This window comes from Drosophila busckii, chromosome X, assembly GCF_011750605.1.
Source record: "Drosophila busckii strain San Diego stock center, stock number 13000-0081.31 chromosome X, ASM1175060v1, whole genome shotgun sequence".
NCBI lineage: Eukaryota > Metazoa > Arthropoda > Insecta > Diptera > Drosophilidae > Drosophila > Drosophila busckii.
Window position 1 is genome coordinate 19002084 of NC_046608.1, and position 24436 is coordinate 19026519.

Below are 24436 nucleotides of genomic sequence, written 5' to 3' on the forward strand. Positions count from 1 at the left end.
GCCCAACTGTGAGCAGCAGGCAATGGGCAGTCAGTTGTTATCAACTGTCTACAGCTAAAAGTGAAAAACTAGTCAAAGCTGCTGCAGTCAAAAATAGCTAAAAGTAGCCTTAAAAAGCTATGAAAAGTTGTTACAAATTTGACTTCAATATGTAAAACATATTAAATTAAATTTTCCTAGCTAAATTGTTTGCTAACTTTAGTCAAAAAATATTATATAAATTATTATTTATTAATGCATACAATTATTTAGTTTATTTTAGCTTCAATCTGCAGCTAAAAACGAAAAACAAGTCAAAATCTGCAGTCAAAAATAGCTAAAAGTAGCCATAAAAAGCTATGAAAAGTTATTAAAACAAATATATGCATTGAAGTTTTGAAACAAAAATATTAAAATAGCTGCAATTAGTAGTTTTTTTTTAAATAAAATAATATAGCTAAATTGCTTTGCTAGCTAAATTGTTAGCTAAATTTAGCCACAAATATTATATAAATTATTATTTATTATTGCATACAATTATTTTGATTATTTTTAGCTTGAATCTACAGCTAAAAACGAAAAACAAGTCAAAAGCTGCAGTCAAAAATAGCTAAAAGTAGCCATAAAAAGCTATGAAAAGTTGTTAAAACAAATATATGCATTGAATTTTTGAAACAAAAATATTAAAATAGCTGCAATTAGTAGTTTTTCTTAAATAAAATAATATAGCTAAATTGCTTTGCTAGCTAAATTGTTAGCTAAATTTAGTCAAAAAATATTATATAAATTATTATTTAGTTTTCCAGACAATTATTTAGTCTATTTATGCTTGAATCTACAGCTTAAAGTGTAAACTAGTCAAAAGCTGCTGCATATGCAGTCAAAAATAGCTAAAAGTAGCCTTAAAAAGCTATGAAAAGTTGTTGAAACAAATTTGAATTGAATTTGTGCACAAAAACATTAAAATAGCTTCAATTAGCATTTATTTCATATAAAAGAATATAGCTAAAGTTAACTGAGCTTTGGCTATTTCTATATAGAAAGCAAAGCTTTACTATTTGTAAATGAAGTTGAATTTACTAAAGTAGTAGAAATCTGTAGTTTGATGCGTTGCTTAAAAGTTCAGATATGTTTAATCGATTTTATTATTTGAATTTGCGCTGCTAACTTTGAGATTTATTCAGTCTCCCATTAGTAGCATGAGTTACAGTTCAAGTTCCTCAGGCTCTAAGTCTTGATTTATATTTCTACTCACAATTGGAAGCTGCTAAGCTCAAGAGATTTAAATAACTTCATATATTATATAAATTATTATTTATTAATGCATACAATTTAGTTTATTTTAGCTTGAATCGGCTAAATCGGCTGCACTGCATGGCATTTTATATATTTGCTTATGAATTGGCTGCAACTACATTTATTTTTACTTTAGAACATAGTTAAATGTCTTTATTATTTGCACACTGCAAGTTTATAAAACACACGCCCAGTCACACACACACACACACACACACACACACACACACACGCGCGTATCGACTAACGTAGCCACCCAATTGTTGTTATTGTTGCTTTTGTAGCAGTCAGCTTTTTAATAAAGTCATTTTATTTACATTTGTGCTTTTGTCTTTACATTTATTTACATTAAATTTTTTTTTTGTGTTTGGACCCCATAGAACATTTAAAATGCCATTTTAATTATATTTGCTGCTGCTGCTGCTTTGTGTTTGGGCGTAAATTCCACTTGGCTTTGCCTGCCGTGCAAGTTTTTCAATTAAAATGAAATAAAGCGACATAAATCACACACACACACACACACACACGCATACGCAAAAACCAGCAAAACAACAACAAAAATATTAGAACTATTTAAAAACTAACAAACAAGAACCGCAAGCCAAGCCAAAGCCAAAGCAACTTCATTTGGCAAACGCTGCGTATGAGCAATGTCAAGTGTGTGTGTGTGTGTTTTCAGTTCAGGCAATTTGACAGCAGAGGGACTGAGACTGAGACTGAGACTGAGACTGAGTCTAAGTGACATTTTAGCAAAAGTAATGTGGTGGCTGGTGGGTGGTGTTGGGTGGTGGGGGGTGTTTGCTAGATTTGTTGCAGCTGCACTTGGCAGTCACATTAATCAAACGCAAAGACTGCAAATGCACAAGACAAATGCCGTGACATTCAAGCAGAAAAAAATAAAATTCAAATTATTTGGGCAACTTGCAACTTGCCACAGGCAACAAAATTGTGCGCGCAACGCTTAAGCTAAATTAGCGCTTACCTTTGTACAAATTTCGGGCTCGCAACAAAAATCTGGAAAAAAGTAAAAAATATATTAATGAAAAATTGAATTTATAAATTTATAAATTTGCTAACTAGTGTTAATTGGCATGGCGACGCGCGTGCTATTTCAGTTGACAAGCAATTACACATTGAGCTCGTGTTTACCGCCGCGACACGCCCACATTGTTTGCACTTCCACTCAAGCATGCAGCAAACCCACCCACACACCCACCCACCCACCAAACTCAAAGCATTCACCACATTTATCAGTCAGGCAGCAATTGCAATTGTTATATATTCACTTTCACTTAACACCCGCAGTTTTGTTGCAGTGTAGGCTCACACCTACCAGAAACTAACCTTGGCCTGCGACTGGAATTTTCACGCCTTAAAGTTTGAGGGTGTGTTAGCCTCAGTTAAATAAATTTTAAGTAACATTTAATAGCATAGAATATTGTAATATTTTTTGTTTATTCAAAAAGGCAAACGCAAAGCGCAAATAAAATTTAATGAGCTTTTGTCAATAAAAACATTTGTTTGCTTTATACATAATTTTAATTTTCAATATGCTTTCTTCTATTTGCAGCAATATTAACAACAACAAGTAGTAGTAAACTATAATTAAACAGGTAATATATGCATTTGTTTATAATAAATAATAATAATATAAAATATTTTCAAGCTTTTCTGCTGCTGCCAAATTTCTTACTTTGGCTTATTTCTTTTTCTTTTTGCTTGTCTGTTGTATCAAGTGGCCTGGCAGTGAATTGGCCAGCGGGCATACAACCCACATAACGGTACACACACACATACACAACAATAACATGAAACATTAGCATTTTATCCTGCTGACTGGGCTTTAAGTTGAACTAGCCCCAAGGCTATATATGAGCCAAAGCTAAGTCTGCTCTGAGCCAAGCCAAGCAACTACCTTTGCCACTGATTTTTATGCTGTTGCTGTTGCTGGCTGCTTCTGCTACTGATTTTGACTTTGATTTTCATTTAACCACAGCCTAGAGTACTAAAGCTAAAGTGCATAGCGCTCTCTTCATAATCAAGCCAACTAAATGCTTACATTTCATTAATTAGAAAGCCAGTTACACTCAATGTCATGTTTGGCTATAAAGCTATAGAGTGTTATAATTATCGGTGCGTTTATGTTTTGCTTAAGCAGCTTAACACTTTTGATTCAATTTAATGCAATAAACTTTGGCTGCCAAGCTTTGCAGTTAACCCTCAAACACACAGCTGGGCAATTTTTTTCGTTGCCTGCCTGCATTTGACTTTTATATGAACTAATTCATGAAATATGTATTTATGTATGTAACATTTGTATGTACAACATATGGGGGCAAGCTCGCAGCAGCAGCAGCAGCAGCAGCAGCAAATGAAGAAAAACTGTGCCGCCATAAATTGTCGTCTGCATTCAACTCCTTCGCGCTATACATATGTAACTCCATATGTGTGTGTGTGTGTGAATAGCTGAATACGTATACGTGAATGGCAAATGCTGTATGTTTTATGCTTAAATGTTGAATGTACATTTGGCTGTTTGGCTTTTGTTCGTTGTGTGCTGTGCAAAAATAATTAAATTAAATTTTTTTTATAGCTTAATTGGATGAAGTTTTGTTGGTTGGCGCGTCCTAATTTTGGGGATGGGGGGGGGAGAGGCTGCGGCTACGGCAAACTGCAAGTGTTAAAGGCAACGAAGTATTGGGAGCTGCAAAGGTTTCCCCTGGGTTGTTTGGCCCCCCCCACCGGCAGGCTGTTGGGCCACCGCCTTTTGTTGGGGGTGGTCAAGTCTTTTTGCTCGCTTGCATTGAGCTGACATTGAACTGCGGAGTTTTGTTTATGTCTTGCCGTGTTCGCTGTCGAAGATTAAGAGCTATTAGCTGTTGCTTGCTGCCTGCCTGCAACATGTTGCAAGCTTGCTACATAAATGTCGTACTCAATTTGCAGCAGTTTAGCAACATATGTTAGACTCTGCTGCTCTGTTCTAAGCACATTAATGTAATTAAACGTTATGCGCTTAAACTAATTAAATGCATAAACTTGAACAATAGTCTCGAATTTGTTTAATAATTCTATTAATTTCAGTTTACACAAAAAGCTAGCAGCACTACTAGTCTAAAAGTTATGCAACAATTAATAAAATGTTGTTAGCTGAAGCTTCTTCAGCATTTGCAGCTTAACTGCTTTAAAATTTATGCGTTTAGACTAATTAAACGCATAGACTTGAGCAATTGTCTAGCTAAAATTTTTATAATAATTCTATTAATATTCAGTTAGTCTAAGCTAGCAAAATTTAATAGAATTTTTGTATTTGAAGTCGCTTAACTTCTTTAAAATTTATGCTTTGTATAAATTTTGAGCAATATGCGTTTAGACTAATTAAACGCATAGACTTGAGCAAGTTGTCCGCTAGCTAAAATTTTTATATACTGGTTATTGAATTTCAAGATAACATTTGTAATGTGTGAAAGTCGCTGGCAGCGCGCTTAACTGCTTCAAAAATTCGAATGCTTTGTTTTACAAATTAAATGTATAAATGTTTTAGCGATATGCATCTAAAAACTAAATTAAACGCATAGACTTGGAGCAATTGTCTAGCTTAAAGTTTTTTAGTAATAAATTCTATTAATTTCCAGTTAGTCTGAAGCTAGTAGCGAAAAGTTTAATGAGAATTTGTTGGTATTTGAAGTCGCTTAACTTCCTTTAAAATTTATGTTTGTATAAGTTTGAGGCAATAGCGTTTGGGACTAATTAACACGCGATAGACTTGAGCAAATTGTCTAGGCTTAAAATTTTTATAATAAATTCTATTAATTGTAAATAACATTTTTGTATTTTGAGAGTCGCTGCACGCCTTAAGCTGCTTTCAAAAATGTGATGCCTTTTGTTTACAAATTAAATTACTAAATTTTAAGCGATATGCGGTTTTAAACTGGAAAATAAACGAGATTGTCTTTTGAGCGTCCAATTTTTTATAATAATGTCCTATTGAATGCTTAATAATATTGTGTTATTTGAATTATTAAAGTTCTTCCACAATTTATGCTTTGGTATCGCTTTAAATTTAGAGAATTAATTTAACAATTATGTGCTGTTGTAATGCGCAGCTCATCAGTTGCGACGTTGATTATATAGCGTCTAATATACTGACACTGAAACACTCTGCGTAAGTAGCGCACAGCGGTTTGTGTTCCACATTGAATTGGCCTTAGGTCGTGGCATTTGTTGTACTATGTAAGTCGATTCATTAATTTGTCTTCTTCTGTTTCTTTTTTTTTTTTTTTTTGCTTTATGTTCTATTCTGTTTTGTTGGCTTCTATGTATTTCTTTTATATTTTTTCGGCTTTACCTGGCGAACCAGGCAAATGGCTGCAGCTGCAGCTGCCACATGCAATCTGCCATCTGGACAACATCTAAGCTTGGCTGCTTGTCCATGTCCAAAGCAGAGCAGCGACTAGAGCAGGCAATAGTTGAACTTTTCGCAATTCAAATATGCATAGAGGCTGAGGCTGAGGCTGGGCGCTGCTTTTGCCTTCGAGGCTCATGACAACTCGGCCATGGCACACACAGCGTGTGTTTGTGTTTGTTTTGGTTTGAGTGGGTGGTTGGGTTGGGTTGGGTGGCTGCAACTGGCAGTTGGCCCTTTCATTAACATGCAACGACGACGACCATCAAAAGCATAAATTCCATATGCAAATCACACGAGACTTTGCGCGCTCTCTCGTCGCTCTCTTCATTTATTTCGCTTGAACTTTTTTTCTTGTCGCCTTGCGCTTTGCTTTGCATCAAAGTGAAATTGCTTACAAACGACGCAGGCAGCACATAGAAGAAGAAGAAGCAGCAGCAGCGAAGTTGCAAGCTGCGCTTTAAATTTACTAAGCTTGAACTATATAAATATTAGTAGATTAAATATAAATATATGACCCAAGCTATGCAATTGATGAGCTAACAGCTGCCACACACACACACATGTGAACCTTGCCACAAAAATATTTTTGTTGCTTTGCATTTGTTTTGCGTCTTTTTGCTTGCGACAATGTGCGTTGAAGCGTTGCATGCTGCATGTTGCACGTTGCCACTGTCAGGCAGCAGCAGCAGCATCCTTGGCGCATTGCAATCAAAGTCAGCAGCAATGACTGACATGCGATAGCAACTTACAGTTAACCCCACACACACCCCTCCCCACCCCACTCACTCCACTGTGCGTCGTCATTCAAATGCCGTTGACAACTCAGAGTCGCCTCAGATTCTGACTGCTGCTGCTGCATTTGCCTACTAACTGCCACGCCCGCCTCCCCGCCCACTGCGAAACAGCTTTGGGACTTGTCGGCCAGCTTTTGACTGCTTCCTTATGTTGTTAGCAGAAACGTGACAAGAAAATCAAACACGGCAAAAATCTGCGACTAAAACGATGACAGCAGCAGCTACAACAACAGCAACAGCAACAACAATGTTAAGAAGAAGAAGCAGCAGCAGCAGACAACTCGTTGTTGCAAAGATTGTCAGCCAAGGCAAAAAGGATTGGACAACATGTCTGTCTGCCTCACTGCGTGGCAGTTAGTTAGTTGCATGCAGCATGTTCCATGTGGCATGCAGCATGCGGCAGAGAGCGAGAGCGAGTCAAAAACTTAAACCATAGCTAAACATTTCGTGTCGCATTTATAGACAACGTGCCGCTGCTTTAAGTTTTTTTTCTTTTCTTTTTTTTATACCTGCCCCTTGCCCCAGACTAAACGTTGATTTGCTTTTGGCCAAAATTGTTTCCCAATTCGTTGCTTAAGCTCATCCTCAGCTGTGTCCGTCCGTGTGTGTGTGTGCAACTGAAAATTGCCATAATAAGTTTGCTGCATGTTGCAAGTTGCCAAGTTGCAAATTAAGCTGGAGCCATGCGCTCGTCTGATTGATATGTGTGTGTGCACCCCTTGTTTGCTTAACGAACTAACAACAACAACAACAGCTCGTTACGTAATAAGCACAACGTAATGCATTACGTGTTACATTCAACGCGAAGGCGTTAACTAACATCAATATCCAATTTTATATCTGTCTAGGCAAGCTAATCAATTTTTACTGTAAATCTTTATTTATGTTACTGTTTTTTTGTTTAAACAAATGAGATCATAATGGAAAAGCGTTGCCAGTTAATAAATAAATATATTTTAAATTAAACAAGTGTAAGTAATTAAAACTTACTTAGATCAATTTAATTAGAACAAAGGCATAAAAGTTTTTGTTTAAAATTGTTAATACATTTAATTCAATTCAAAATAAATTCCTATGTAAAAATAAAACTCTGCCCGAACGCCTGACTATACCAATTGTACCATAGAATTTAAAATAAATAAATTAAATTCTAATAATTTATTAAGTAACATCTCAACATTTGTTTCAACTCTACTTAAATAACTCGCAGCAATTGCAATTAATTTTTTTTTCTGTTATTGTTGCTTAAATTTTCTCACTTTTATTAGCAAAAATTTTGTGTTTTTTTGCTGTTAAATTAACTGACATTAAATTTGAAGAATTGGCAAGCTTATAAATTTAGCAAAGAGCCTTATTTCAATTGCAAATTGAGTCGGCAAATCGAATATTGAAAATTCACAAGTGAAAAACCAAAAGGGAAAAGCTACTGTGTGTGTGTATGTGTGTGTGTGTGTAATTAAATTTGTTAATGTGTAATGTATCCGGCAAGGCAGGCAGTCAACAGCTACAGATACAGATACAGTTGACAACGTTGTCGCTGTCAAAAAATTTCATTTCAGTTGATGCCAAAGCAAAAAAAAAAAAAAAAGCAGCACAAAAAATTGAGCGAGCGAGCGGAAAGGCAAAGAAAAACGAATTTCTGTTTTTTGTGATATTGAAAAATCATTTGCTATCAATTGCCAAAGTAACTGAGCAAGACAGACAGAGATAGAAACAGCGGCGACAACACACACACACGTACGCAAATAAAAGGATGTGATGCGAATTAAAAATTCGCAGGCAGCAGCAGCAGCAGCGACATAAAGCTTGACACACAGATATGGATACAGATACAGCTACAGATACAACAGATATTTTAGCAGCTGCCGCTGATGCTGCTTAAACGCATTCGTAAGCTACAAAACGTAGGCACGCACACAACTTAAGTTCATTTGCGTCACTTTGTGCTGCTCTTTGCATTTTAAGCGGCGTGTGACTTTTTTTTGGTTTTGGGTATTTTTGCTTTTATTTTTTTAAATAAAACGTTTTGCTAACGATAGTTTGAGTTTTATCAAAAATGAGTTAAGAATCGCCATAAAAAAATATAATAAATTTAATAAAAGCTTATAACAAAAGTATACAAATATTTAGCTTATAATAAAATAATAATAATTCAAATGACTTTCTTTTGCTTTGGTTTGGGTTTAATCAAAAATGAATAAAACACAAAAATAAAAAATATAATAAATTAAATAAAGCTTATAAAAAAATTATAAAAATATTTAGCTAAACAAAATTACATTCTAAACAGCAAAATAAATAATATTTAAATAATAATAATTCAAATGACTTTATTTTTGCTGCTTTGGTTTGGGTATTTTTACTTTCATTTTTAAATAAAACGTTTTGCGCACTTTAGTTTGAGTTTAATCAAAAATGAGTTAAAAATCGCAATAAAAAATATAATAAATTAAATAAAGCTCAGAACCAAAAGTATAAAAATATTTAGCTTATAATAAAATAATAATAATTTAAATGTTTTTTTTTTTTTGCTATGTTTTGGTTTGCGAATTTTTGCTTTCATTTTTAAATAAAACGTTTTGCGCACTTTAATCAAAAATGAGTTAAAAACCGAAATAAAAAATATAATAAATTTAATAAAGCTTCTAACAAAAGGGCAACATATTTAGCTAAACAAAATGACATTCTAAACAGCATAATCAACCATATTTATATAATAATAATTTATGTTTTTTTTTTGCTGTTTTGGTTTTTTTGCTTTTATTTTTAAATAAAACGTTTTGCGCACTTTAGTTTGAGTTTAATCAAAAATGAATAAAAAATCGCAATAAAAAATATAAAGGGTAACATATTTAGCTAAACAAAATGACATTCTAAACAGCATAATCAACCATAGTTATATAATAATAATTTAAATGACTTTTTTTTGCTTTGTTTTGATTTGGGGTATTTTTACTTTCATTTTTAATTAAAACGTTTTGCGCAATTTAGTTTGAGTTTAATCAAAAATTAGTTAAGCATCGCAATAAAAAATATAATAAATTAAATAAAGGTTAGCATATTTAGCTAAACAAAATTACGTTCTAAGCCGTTTAATTGGGAATATTTAAATAAAATACGCGTTAACTAAAAAGAGAAAGAGTGAGAGAAAAAACCCAAAATGCGTCAGATCATAAAAATTCTATTTAAAGAAGCTACTGGCCTAACAGTTTTAGATAAATACGTCAAATCAAAGCGATTGACTTGGCATTGACTGCGCGGCGTAGTCATTTATTAAGTTCTAATGAAGCTCCATTGATTTAACTAGCAGCTGCGAATTTATGTGTGTGCATTGAAATCGCTTGAAGGCCATGCTAAAGTTATAAATAAATCTTTAGCGTTAAGCCAAAGTTCAGTTCATTAAATTGCCACTGCATGCGGCATGCGGCAAGTGTCATTGGCATCTTCGCATATGCCTTGTTGCAAAATGTATTTTTAAACATGTTGCACGCACCCACAAGAGGCAAAAGAACTTCACACGAGATGCTGTAAACTGCAAGACTGAACTCATCGCTTATTATTCGTTCTCCTCGGTTTATGGTTTCGAAAATAAACAATGCAACGCCTCTGTGTGGCAGCTGCAAGCAAAACTTGCCCCACCCCCCAGCAGTTGTTGCTAAGCTTTGATTATATAGCCCAGGCAAAGCTGATCGAGAGCTGTCTCACTGACTGACTGCAAAGCAAATTAAATGCCAAAGAGAGAGGGAGAGCGAGCGAGTAGCAAGAAAATTCTATAAATATTTGTTGCAAAAAAAAGAGAAGGGGCGTGCAGGCGGCGCTGGCAATTTGCGGCAGTGGGAAACTTGCCGAGTGGCTTCCAAGAATTGCTAATGCAACCTCGCATGTGTGTGTGTGTGTGTGTGTGACACGCATTTCCTGCCTGCAAGTGAGAGGGAGAGAGAGCGGCACTTTAACTTGTTTGTCAGCTTTCAGCGTTAGCAACAACAAGTGCTACGATCAATGCTCGCGCAGCTTGCCACAAAAAAAAAAAAAAGAAACAAATTTGAAGCTACGACGCTGCCTTGTAATTTTTTTAATAGAACGCTAACGAGAAATTCTTTAAGTCACTCAGGCTCATTGACCCAATTTTGCTTCTCTCAAACTCAATTGAGCAGAGATACGAAAAAAAAAAATCGATAGCTCAAGCACTCGCCATAGAATAATTGTTATAAAAATAGAGAAATATATACATTGATGTTTAAATATTCAAGCACATTAAGTTTTAGTATAATAAAAAAAATAAACAGCAATTTAAATTTTGAAGCTTATCTAATCTAACATCGTTTAATGCTTGCTGCGCTTTGATTTAACATAAAATAATGGTGCATACAACTTAAAAACTTGTTGAAAATATTTTAATAGCTATAGAATATGTATAATTTTGTTTTGATCTAATCAATGGGCATAAAATATACCGCTAACTCAAGAACTTGTTTCTGTTGTGGTACAAAATATTTGAATATATAAAAGCTATAGATATAATTTGTTAACTTTGCTTGAGCTAGCTACATAAATATAATTGAATAGTTTGTTTCACTTGCCCGTAGGCGCAACAACAACAACAACAACTGATCAGCATACACCAAATTTCTACTTTTTTTTGTTTTTTATTTGGGCGCGTCGCGCTTTACAGATCGAACCTGTTTTGCCTAACAAATTAGCAGCAGCTGCTGCCAACTGCCAATTTTTATTTTGTTCTATAACCGTAACGCGTACTTAATGGCAAATTGACCCAAATCTGAGACTGCGGGCTTCGTATGCTTATTTTGAAACTATTTTGCTGTGTTTCAAGAACATTTTTGTTCTGGAATTTTGAGAAAGCGTTTAGAAAGGGGCGTTAGCATACTAATGACGCCGGCTATGGATTTGGGTTAAGAACAAACTGCATATATTAGAAATGCAAAATAAACAGCAATAGACAAGCGTCTAACATCTGTGCGTTATTTTTGAGATCAGTCGCGTACAAATCTTCAAAGATTTGGCAGAGTTACGCTTAAAATATATAAAATATAACAATTTTTTTTTTAGTTTGTTTCAGTTAAATAAGCTGTTTGCTTAAAGTTTTTGTGTCTTTACACTAGCCTGCAACTTGTGCTGTATGCCTCAGGATATTTTTCATTTTTTATGTTTGTTGTGTGAGTGTAACAAAAAAAAAAAAAATTGCACACAAGCTTGTTGCCAAATATTTTTCAACTCAACAACTGTCTATCTATATATACTATATATATATATGTGTATATGCTTATATTTGTTTGTGCTGCTGTGTTCGTTGGCAAAGTTTTTGCGGCGCATGCAAATGAAATGGAAAACACTTGGAAAAAAACGAAGCTGCAAAAGCTTTAGGATGTGCAACCTGCTGCTGCTGCAAACTCTGTAAACATGTGTGTGTGTGTGTGTGTGTGTGTGTACTTTGCCTGATTTCGGGCTATGGCAAATGTTGCACAAAGTTTTTTCTGATTATGTAAAAATTGCATTAAAGCTGCGGGCGTAGAGCAAGAGAGACAGAGAGAGACCAACTGATGTTGCAGCTACAGCGTCGTGTTGAAAGCTCCTAAGTGCCAGGCTCTTACTTTGTATGTCCGTCTGTCCGTCTGTCTGCCTGTCCGTCTGTGCTCTGACTATTGTGATTATTGTTGCTGCTACTGCTTTGATAATGGGGCAGAGAGTAACACGGGCAATCATAATAATGTCTCAGGTGTGTGCTTTTGCTTAAAGTGCAACGAGCTATCCCTGGGGGCCAGCAGCAAGCAAACCAGGGCTGCTAGCAAAACAAAAATTACAACAAAATTTGCATGCAATACAAATTGTGCCTAAAACTAAAATAGTTGCTTAATAATTGTTATAAATTAATGCATTATAAACTTTTAGCGCCTAATTTTTGTTATGCAAAAAAACGCAGTGAAATTTAAATCATTGCAGCAATAAAAAACAAATAATTTTAAAATTATTTGCAGTAACAAAAAAATTGCTTGCAAATTTCTCAATTTAAGAATTTTATAATTTTTAATTTATAACTATAACAATAAATGTGCAAACCAATTGCAACGCATTATAAGGAAAGTCGACAGCCCTAGCTGCAACTGAAGCTGCAGCAATGTGTGATGTGGAGTCAAACGACAAATGAAAATAAGCTGGACATATGCTTGCCACACAGATGCTGATGCAAAGACACAGACAGTGGCATGCAGCAGCATGGACATGCATTCAGTCACAGTTCCATCAATTGAAAAGCGCAGACCACAGACGGACACAAACATAATGTGCAAGAGAGAGAGGGAGAGAGAGAGATAGAGAGATTGGGATACGGATTGTGAACGCGTAAGAATAACAGACAAATGTACGCGTAGTTAAAAGTGTCGCCCCGTTTTGGCTGCCCCCAAGCTTCAGTTGCATGTTCAAACGAGAGAATGCGCTGCAGCCCCGCACTTGCAACTTGCTATGAATGCGAGCAGCTGCAGCTTGCAGCCTGAGGCAGGCCCGTTTTTGTTTATTGCTTTGACCATGGCCAGCGGGGCAGGTCAGCAAGTGTCGCTGTCAGTGCGGCTATTGTTGCTGCTGCTGTGGTGTTGTTGTTGTTGTTGGCGAGCGTTAAGGCTCTTGCAGTGTCATAAATATTAGAGGCGAGCCGCCGCCGCCACTGCCGCCAACATTGAAGCCAGCGGCTGACAACGAACACACACACACACACACACACACACACACAGCAGTGAAGCGAACGCATAGATAGACAAACAGATTGTCGCCTCAAGTGTGTCGCTTGTGTCTGCGTTAGAGAGATGCAGCTAGCGAGATAAACAGCAGCAGCGAGTTTGTCATAGAGATGGCAACTAAGCTGTAGATAAAAAACACAAAAATTAGCAAAATATGCAACAAGCATGCATTTGAAATTATTTATAAAAAAGCTCTAATTTTATAGTGCGATTTAATTAACTTTAATTTATTTATTTTTTAAATTGTTCTATCGTTTGTCACAGCGCTAGACAACGCTGCCATTGTCTCTAGCGCTAGCCTAGTTGTCTATTTTTTTTTTTTTTTTCTACAAGCAATTTGCAAGTTGACATTTTGCGGAAATGCTTGAGCAGTCGCCCAATGCTTTGAATTTTCTTATTAAGCCTGAAAGCAGACAACACAATTTGTTAAACTATTTCTTTTCTTTTCTATTTTTTTGCTTGTGCAGCTTGCAAACTAAGCGAAACTCAAACTAAAAATGGCACACTCGAAGGTCATATTGAAGATACTGTTCTCGCTCTGCGTCTGGTCGTTTGTCATCATTGGTCTGTTCAAAATGCATGGCACGAATCTAGTGCCGCAGGACTATCATCAAATGCCGCCCGACTATCAGCAATTGCCGCTGAACGGACGCAGCTTATTGCAAAAGGACATGCTACGCTATGCGGAGACAACATCGACGACCACAGATCATTTTGATCCAAGCGAAATACTTGTGGATAATCGCACAGGTATGTAATTTTAAAACATTTTTAAATGTCAATAGCAATCAAAAAAATGCTCATATTTCAGTTATAATATTTCAAAAATCTATTGGCATTTAAATTAAAGTTTATTAACTTAAATTTAAATTTAAGTTTCGCAAAATTTGCAACTCTAACTCACTCTCTCTTTCACTTTTAGCTATGGACGACGATCAGTTGGTGCGTGACGTCGAATCGCGCATACCCTCGCTACCCATTGCCTATTGGAGCAAGAACAAAAACTTTCTGCAACAAAAGTCCTCAACATGCGCCAAATATCCGTCGATCTTTGAGCTGGAATTCAATAATATTTACTGGCAAACGCTGCGCACCTCGAATGGCACATTTCAACTATTCGGCGCCTACTATGACATACGACGTGCCTCGCTGCTTGGCCCCACTGTGCGCATTCTGGGCATGATTGATCGCATCGAGCCGAAAGTGAAGACCTATTGTCAGTTCTGGTTCGATGGACAGAAGGAGCCGTTCATAGTGAAGACATTCGAGTACAAGTATATTTGGTATAACAAGTGGGGAAATTATAAGCAGGGCATATATCAGCCCTACTTGATTGCCTGTCAGATACCAAAGCCGTTCCATGGCGTTGTGCCCAGCTCGGTGTCCATGGTGGAGAAGGAATGCGATACGGCTACAAATAATTTGCGCGTCATTTACAATCGTCCGCCCGATGATCAGAAGAAGGGATTTGCTGTGTGTGTTAAGGGTTTGGACTTTCTATACGACGACTTGAGTGTGCGTCTCATCGAGTGGATTGAAATGTTAAACATTTTGGGTGCGGACAAAATTTACTTCTATAATCTGCAAGTGCATCCGAATATAACCAAAGTGCTGAGTCATTATGAGCAGGAGGGCAAAGTGCAAGTCATACCGCTAACTTTGCCAGGCGGACAACCGAATGTGCCTGGATTTCAACATTTGTATCTGACAAAGAAAACGAATCATAAGCGACAGAATGAGGTTATACCCTACAACGATTGTCTGTACAAGAATCTCTATCTATATAACTATATAGCACTGCTCGATATCGACGAAGTGATTATGCCCAAAGGCAATTCAGTGCTGTGGTCCGAGCTTATGGATAAAGTGCGCCCCGAATCGTTGAAGATCAAGCCCGATGGCTATCATAGCTACAACTTTCGCAATGTTTACTTCCTCGACGATCAGCAGCATGAGCATGGCTGGCATAAGGACATACCCAAGTATATGCATATGTTGCAACATGTGCATCGTGCCAAGAACTACACCAAGCCCAATCAGTATGTCAAATGTTTCCACGATCCGGAGCGCGTGCTTACGCTGCACAATCATTTTCCGTTGAGCTGCCTGGGCGGAGTATGCAAATCGTATCCGGTGGATACGGAGGATGCGCAGTTGCAACATTATCGCGCCGATTGCGTCAAGACATTGAAGAAGAGCTGCGAGGAATATCGCGAGCATTCCGTTGAGGATAAAACCATTTGGAAGTACAAGGATGAGCTCATACGTCGCACTATCAAAACTCTCGAGACTTTGGGATTCTTCAGACGCAGCAGCGCTGCCTTTGGCGGCGGCGGCGGCAGCAGCAGCAGCAGCGGTGGCTTGAGCGGCGTTGGTGGCGCCACAACACATTCCACGGAACGGTGATTCGCGCTGCTCGGTGGCTGGTCTTGGAACTGGCTGCCCATGCCCATGCCGTCGTCATCGTATATGGAGTCATCCTTGGGCAACGAGGAGTTCTTTGTCTAAGCAGCTCGCCAAGCGCCACTCCTTAATTTAACGAATCGTAATCGCGTCGTACCCGTCCCACGATCCTAGACTCACTGACGATTCGTTCTTCTTTTGTATTATAGACACTATATACACTATATATTATTGTAACTGATTTTTTTTTTGTAACTGATTTTTTTTTTTTGTATTTTTGTAGTATTTTTGTAATTGAGCCCCCTACTATATTTAATTAGTTAATGTTCTAAAGTTATTTTTATATGCATACGTGTTGTAGAAACGAGTCTAATGAATCATGAGTCGTACGAATCAATCTAATGCATCATATGTCGTATAAATCGAACGAATGAATCATGCATACCTAATTGTTTGGCAATATTTTGAATGATGATAATTCAGTTGCAACTTCAGTTGTTTCAAAATATTGTCAAGCAAACAAATCATTTATTTAAGCAACTATGAATATTTATGGACAACACTTTTGAAATTGTGCCTTCAAATATAAATTTTTGTAGTCTAATGGGCTTGCCCCAAAAACTCAATCAGACACACGCAAAAAAAAAAAAAAAACAAAATATGTAATAATAATAATAAATTGTTTTGAAAACAAACACAAAAGACACGTCACAAATTACAAGCCCCCAACAAAATTGCCAGCATTATTGCAAGATCAAATGTTTACTCTAAACTTTAAAAAAAATATATACTATATATTAAATGTAAAAAAAAAAAACAAAAACAATTTAAAACTTATACTAAGTTCAAGACTGATGAAGTTTATTAATAAATTAGATACAATACAAAAAAAAAAATTGAAATTTTTTTGTGTTTTCAGCATTGAAAAAAATTTCAAAAATTTATTTCAACAAAATAAAAAAAAGCTGCTGCTGATATTAAGAAATTCGTACTTGGCTATGGAAAAAGTATGAGCAGAATTTGAAATTATGAACAAATATATATCATTAAATGCTAAGCAACAAAACGATTAATAAAATGTAAATAGTAAAATTGTTAAAAAAAATATATATAAAAAAATATGCTATGTCTATAAATAATAATTATATGTTAAACAATCATGCAAAGCTAATAACTAAATGTATGCTTGAAACATAAAATTCTGTATACTGCTCAACTACTTATGTTTATTATATATATATATATGCTTTGGTTCCAATCATAACTATCCTATAAAATATAAGTTAATTTTATATATATTTTTCAACTATCATTTCCTTAACATATCTCTATATATTTTCATATTAGCAGTTAAGTCAAAGAATTGAAAAAAAATTAGAAAAGAACAAGCGACTTTTTTTGCCTTAAGCCTAAAAGTTGAAATTGTTTTTTTTTTATATGTGTTGCAAGCACAGGTTGCAGGCACTTGAACTATTGCACTAAGATAAATAAAATATATAAACCATACACACATGAATGTATTAATGTTAGCTCATAAATTACATAATTATATGTAAAAAAAAAAAAAACGTGAATCACAGATAATTTTTTTTGTCTAGCTAATAACAATTGATATGAGAAAAGTGATTGAAGAATAAAACTTAAAAAATTGTAAATCTAATGCGTAGCTTTTATTTTTGTAACTGACGCCAAGTGTAAGTATTTGAAGAAAGAAAGTTGAATAGATAGATTTCTAAAATTTAAAAAAATTGAATCGGGGCTTTCGCTTGGGACCAACAGGCTCGCTACTCTCTCTCTGCATTTGATAAATTCGGGCACACACTTGAATAGAGATAGCACGCAAGCCTTTTTTCCAGCTGAATGAATGAATAGTCAGGACACAGGCACACGGTGAGGAAGAGGAAGAGCGGTGGCGAGTTAAGGACCAAGTCGAGAGCAGTCAGCGAGGTGTGGCAAGAGCCTCTTGCGGCATCCACACAGAAAACTTGCAAGAATGTAAACAACAAAGCGCTTATACCCGAGCATAAATGAATCCACTTACGCACAAGTTAACAAGGATAAGGACACCAAGGACAGTGGGGAATGCCTTTAAGCCAGTGCACACACTAAGCGCATAACGGAGCGATAGGTGGAGTGAGGGGAAGCAGCAAAATAAAATGAGAAAGTTGCTGCAGTCAAGGCACTATGGGAAAGTTAGCCACATTTTTGCAGGCAAAAACGCATTTTTCAAATTTTTTCAACAGCTGTGTATTAAAAATATATTTTATTATTAATTTAAATTAAATTAAAAACTATTGTCAAATAAATTTCTTCAAAATTAATTTAAACATTTGTTATTTTATGTTAAAAAATTGTTGCAATTTTTTTTAATTTAATACGCTCTAAACGGAAATAAATTTTGCCCACGCATAGTGCTCATAATTTCCATAGTGCAAAGCAAGGCAGTAAACTTATAGCTTACACTTATAGCCACAGCTAAAATTTGTTTAAACGAGACAAAGACAGAGCGAGAGCGAGCGAGCATTTAACTTGGTTAATAAACATTAAACAAACGCCACAGCAAAAACTATTAAAATGCCACAGCATTTCATGTTTATGTTTATTTGCAACTAAATACACTTACACACACGTGTGTGTGTGTGTGTGTGTGTGCGTGTGAGACGCCCCCATTGGTCGTTAAGTGAATTCTAAACGGCGACAGCTTTAAGCAACCCACAAAAAGATTTTCTAGGCACTTTTGAGCTAAAGTTAAGCTTTAGTTTAGCATATTAATATTTTAAATAAGACCCCAAATGAGTAAAATATTTCATTATAGTTCGCAAAAAAGAAAATAACATAGCAAATTTTAGTAAAAATCGTTGCTGTTGTTTGCTATAATCCCTGCTAATCTCTGCTTGAGAGAGAGAGAGAGAGACAAAGCTGTGTGGCCGTTAGTGTAACTAAAGCTGAGCCTTTGACTAATAAATTATTAACCACACAATTGACGTTCGAGCTTGCGTGTTGCTGCTTCGTGCCTTGAGTTTTGGCCAAAATCCGAAATGCCAACTGACAAATGCAAATGTTGGCAAAACTAATTAAATCCCCGCTACAGTCCCATTCATAATGCATGCGCATAAATCCAGATATTAAGCGTTTCAGCTTAAAATACTAATGCCAACCTGACTGACCAGCCAGCCACTGACCCAAACAAAAACATGCTAAAATTTAAATGTGCAATTACTATGCAATTTTCATAACGCACACACACACACACGCATTGGCTATGCTGCCGCTTTTTTTATATGCAAATCCTTTAATCCTTAAGCTTGTAGACTAATTAATCTTATGGACTTAGTCCGACGCACATGCACGCGCAAATCAAAATTATTTTTGCTATTCGAAGTCAGCATGTAATGGCTGAATGCTATAAATTGGAATATAACAAACTAAAGCTTGAGGAATTGAAATAAAAACCTTAAACTGCTGCATTTGTTAGCATAAATATAACATATTGTTTAGCAGCTCATTTTTCAACATGACGAATTTAATTAGTGGCAGCTTGTCTAGCGTAAAAATAGTATAAACACTGCCTACTTTTAGGAGCAGCATATTTCATTGTTAACTTTTTGGACAGCAATCCAATCAGCTGGTTGCGAAAAACAAGCCATGCCCACTAGTATATCAGCAGTTGGGCATAATTATAGCACACACCCACACACACGCATTCATATGTATGTGAATAGAGAGCGGCATATGCATATTAAAGCACTCTCATGCATATGGCGCTTGATTTTGGGCAGCGTATAATACGATTGTGTGCCTGTGTGTGTGTATGTGTGTTTGTTTGTGTACGTGTGTAGGTGTTCCAAATAGGAAATGCTAATTGCACGTAAGTGTAAGCGCACGTGGTTTCGAATCTGCAGCGCCTGCAGTAATTAAATACCTTACTTTTCACATGAAATGGTAGCTAGTGATTGCCAATTGTTTGTTACGGGCATAAGGTTACGTTTAAATTGACAAGTACGCATAAATTTGATATAAAAATGCAGCTGAAAAAGCGAAAATTAAACATTACTATAAGCAGTAATATTAAAAATTAAATTAAATGCAAATTTTTAGCTGTAGATATTAAGATTTAAGTATAAAAGGCTGAAATATTAAAAATTTTATTATGCAATATTTAAAAAATAAATTAAAACTAAGCCATATGCAAAAATATGCTAATAAATTTATGGCAAACATTTATTTAAACTGTCTTTAGTTTAAGGACATGCATAAATTTGAGTTACGATTTAATTAAGTGCTTGGCTAAGTTGCAGTTAGTTCTCTATTTACACACACACACACACACATGTGTTTGTGTATTTGAATTGCATTAAAGTAGCTTGCTTGCGGTTTTGTATGCGTGGGGGGCCTAACTAACTAACTAGTTAGTCAATTGGTCGGGGGTCAACTGGTCGACGAGCTCTCGACTCTACACTCTGCACACAATATTATTGCTTGCAATCTAATTAACCGCAAAGCGTTGAGAGAGCTGCGGTATGGGTGGAAACAACTGCCCTACAGTACGCCCCACCCCCTTGAGGGGCTTGAAGTGGGTTGCAGGCCTGAGCTTTGCCGTCAATATTTGCTCCTCATTTTCGTGGCTGCCACATAAGTAGACCTCAATTGGCTCGTCGTCATGTTTGCAGCCAAGTGTAGACCGCATGCCATATCCATAACCCACACATACCCATTGCCACACACACGCACACACACTAGCAAGCGTTAGCGAAATATTTGCTTAATTGAGAATGGAATTCAGTGCTAATTTAATTTCGTTTCGTTGAGCTTTGAGGCCTAAAGAGCTGCCGAGGCGACTGCAAGCTGACACAGTTTATCTTTTGGCCTTTGTGCTGCTTCGGTGTCCTGTGTCCCGAGTCCTGGCGATTAGTCAATTATAGACAAATGGCCTGGGAGTTTCTGCACACAATGTAAACAAGCCATCAATAGCACAGAATAGAGAGCGAGCACGAAATAGAGCAGCAGCAGCAGCAGCAGCAGCTCTAAAGGAAGCGTTCAAAGGACCAAAAGCAACTGGCTCTGCCCATTGCCATTGCCGTGCCACAGAGATAAAAGAATTATGCATAAGCAGCGCGACACACAGAGACTGGAGACTGGACTCAAAATTCAGGATTCAGCACGCCCTGGGGCACAACAATGTGTGGTATGGTGAGAAGCACAAAACGGAAACCGCAAAACACACACAGAAGAATTGCACAGAAAAAAACGAAACGAAACGAGAAAAAAATCTAAACAAAAGGCGCAAGCAGCAAGTAAAACTGAAATGCACAAACGTAAGGCTGCAACTGCAGCTAAGAGAGTGGGCGTGTCAACCTGTCTCAGATCACTTCAAAAATGCTTAAGTAATTTAAATTTCAAGTACAGTAATTTTTAAAAAATTAATTGCAATTTGAAATGAGTTTAGAATTCAATTCAAAGTATTTTTGAGCGATTTATTTATTATTAAACGAAGCCTGTTATAACTTAAACGCTTTAGTGCATAACAAATTATAAATATAAGCAGCTAGCAAATAAATACAAGCATTTAGCAATGTTGCTGAAGCAACAAACCAATCTCAAACGGATATCGTGGCAAAGGAGTTTTGATGTTGGGCCATTTGTTTGGATATCAAGGCAACGGTAGGAGCCAACTCGAACAGTAACAGCTTTTGGCTGTGGAATGGGAAATGGAAATTGGCATTTTGGGTGGTGGCCTAGTGACAATGCTAAGAGATAAACAAAAGTTTTGCAGCCATTGGATCCAGCACCGGACTAGGTGCTAAAAACACTCACAGCCAAACACACACACACAAATATAGACAAAAACATGAATACATTTATACTTATATAGGAACTGTTCAATGCAGATAGCCGCAAAGGCAACAAGAAAAGTTGCAACTGTCGAGAGAGAGAGAGAGAGAGAGAGAGAGAGAGATGAGCAAAACAACAACAACCAAAATGTCACCAGCACAAAAAGCGCACAGTGTGCAGCAAACGCAATTTCTAAATTTAATTCATTATATTTATTACATTATGTATTTATAGTAATTTATTTATTAGATTTTTCTAGCAAACTAAAATTTTAAATGTGCTATAAATGGTGAAAATAAACCACTGTGCATATTGATCATGCTATCTCACTCGCACTACTAGCTAGCTACTTTTTCTTTTTGGTCAAGCAGACCACACGATTTCCGCTAAATACTAGCTTGAAAATGGCTGCCACCTCATTCTCGCTCTCGCTCTTCCAGACTCTCACTGTGGAACGTTCCCGTTATGCATTTGGCACAGTGGCACATCAAAAACAAACAAAAGCACAAAATCTAGTTAATTGGGTGAAATGCTGTGCGGAAATTGAAAGCAAAAGCAATGGCAAAAACCAAAGGCAGACTATAAACAACAACAACAACAAAAAGCTAAAAGCGCCCACACACTAACTTGTCGCTCTCTCTCTCTCTCTCGCTCTCCTTCGCACATTCGTTTTAGAGGCGGATATGCTCTGGCCATGCCCAAAAATGCAATAAATATCTAAATTGAATACCATTTGAATTTGCATTTGCATTTGTAGCTTTTGTTATTGTTGTTGCTCTTATTTCGGTCTGTGTGGCATTGTTCATCGATTTATGCAAATATAACTGCATGCATTTTATCAATAAACAATAATAAATTAAAATCAACAATCATTGCACGGCCAGTGCCAAAAATTCAAAACGAAAATTCGAAAATTTATAAATGCGAATTGTCAACGTCCCAATGCGACAACAACAACAATTGACAACTGAAATTCAATGCAAAGCATTATTTATGTGTGGGTGTGTGTATGTGTGTAAATGCCCATCATGGGCAGCATAAAGAAATTTACGCAACAACAAATAATCGCAGTGTACAAAAAAGAAAGAAAAATCTAGTGACATATACAAAAATCAATTCGCCAAACAAGAAGAGAACAATTCCACCTCGCATTATTAAGAGAGCGTGGGTGTGCTAAGCGAAGGAAAAAAAATTGCACACCGCTTGGAATTTACAAATCGCAGTGGCAATTAAGAGAACTACGCATTGCCAAAGGGATATTAATTGCCCACGAAAAAAAAGTTCAGCGTCACAGCTTAGGCCCAAGCAGCGGTCTCGCTCTTTTTTGTAGGTGGCGTTTTTGTGTTTTTGCTGTCCGATCGACGCATGTCGCTCACGCGTCAACGCGGCGTCATGCTGTCTGCTCCTTAGTCAGGCTCTGCTCGTTTGCTCTGCCTATGTGAGCAGCGATGTGACGTATGTTTTAGTTATGCACGCAGTTGCTTGTTTCTAACTTTGAAATTGAGCAAGCTGCGCTGCTTTGTTTTTGGCTTTGCCAAGTCTCAATATGCTTCGAATTTTAAATGTAGAGAGCTCATACAATATATTTGTACTAAGAGTAGTTGAGTTTTTATATATGCGATTTATATTTCTGCAGAAAACAAGCATTTAGTCAAATTTTGGTAAGTCCTTAGTAATTATACTCAGAAATTCAAATCGCTCCCCCTTCCCATTGCGTTTTATTATCTCCTTATAAGGAAATGTTGCAATGTAATTAGAATTGATGGCAATGCCGTCGGTAGAACAAGTACAAGAAAATTCCCAACGAAACAAAATTCCTTGTGTGGGAGCAACAGAGGGCGCTGCAGATCAATAAAAATTTTTGCATACACACAAACACACACACACAGTCATATACATGTATATCTATGCAAATACATACCTGTAGTTTAAATAAACTGCAAAAAGAAAACGGTGTGAAAAAAATAAAAATAAATAACCTGCTCATATGCAATTACACAAGAAAAAAAATATAGCAAAAATATAATTTGCGCACTTTTTAAATATATTTTATGCACGCGCACTATTATTAATAATTAATTTCGAACACATTTCATTATTTAAACACGTATTTTTACACTGACCTTGGAAAAGTCAACTAAGTAAACTGCGCATTGCCATTTGCCAAAGGGATAATAATTACCCACGAAAAAAAAAAAGAAAAAAACGTAATGCGCAGCAGCAAATCAATTATATTTGCCTAAACACACGCACAAAGCAATTTATGCTATTGCATACATATTATATACTGTTTTATTTTATATACACTAATACATACATAATTTCACCAACACAAATTATTTTTCAGCGCTTGGAATTTACACATGGCAATGGAAACTTCGAGAAGTGCCGCCATTTCAAAGGGATATTAATTGCCCGCGAAAAAAAAAGAAAAAAACGTATTGCGCAGCAGCAAATCAATTATATTTGCTTAAACACACGCACAAAGCAATTTATGCTATTGCATACATTTTATTTACACTTTTAGATAATATGCATTAATTTTAGCCACGCACTAATTAATTTTCAATGGAAGCTTCCAGAATCGCGCAATAGATTTGCCGCCATTGCCAAGGGATATTAATTACCCACGAAAAAAAAAAGAAAAAAACGTATGGCGCAGCAGCAAATCAATTATATTTGCATTTAAACACACACACAACACATGTAATGCACTTGCATACATATTATTAACACTTTTATGCAATATTTATATTATGTGCACTATTATTAAGCACTAATTTAATTATTTTCACCATCACAACATTTTTCCTAGAAAACACTTGCACTTCACTCGCGGGTTCAAAGTCGACTGCGCACAGGCAATGCCTTAGCTTGGGGCCAAGCAGCGCGCTCGCTCTTTTTTGTAGGCAGCGTTTTTTTTGTATGGAGATCGACGTATGTCGCTCTGTCGAACGCGCGTCATATTGTCTGCTGCT

The 24436-nt window shown here is 36.3% G+C and overlaps 1 protein-coding gene across 1 annotated transcript; it reads left to right on the top strand.

Annotated features, from left to right (window-relative positions):
* The first annotated feature begins 2859 nt into the window (after window positions 1-2859).
* On the top strand, window positions 2860-16278 carry LOC108605534. Its single transcript, XM_017995287.1, has 3 exons — window positions 2860-2888; window positions 13691-13973; window positions 14146-16278. The coding sequence occupies exons 2-3, from the start codon at window positions 13721-13723 to the stop codon at window positions 15627-15629; spliced, it is 1737 nt and encodes a 578-aa protein (XP_017850776.1). The 5' UTR covers window positions 2860-2888; window positions 13691-13720; the 3' UTR covers window positions 15630-16278.
* The last annotated feature ends 8158 nt before the right edge of the window (window positions 16279-24436 follow it).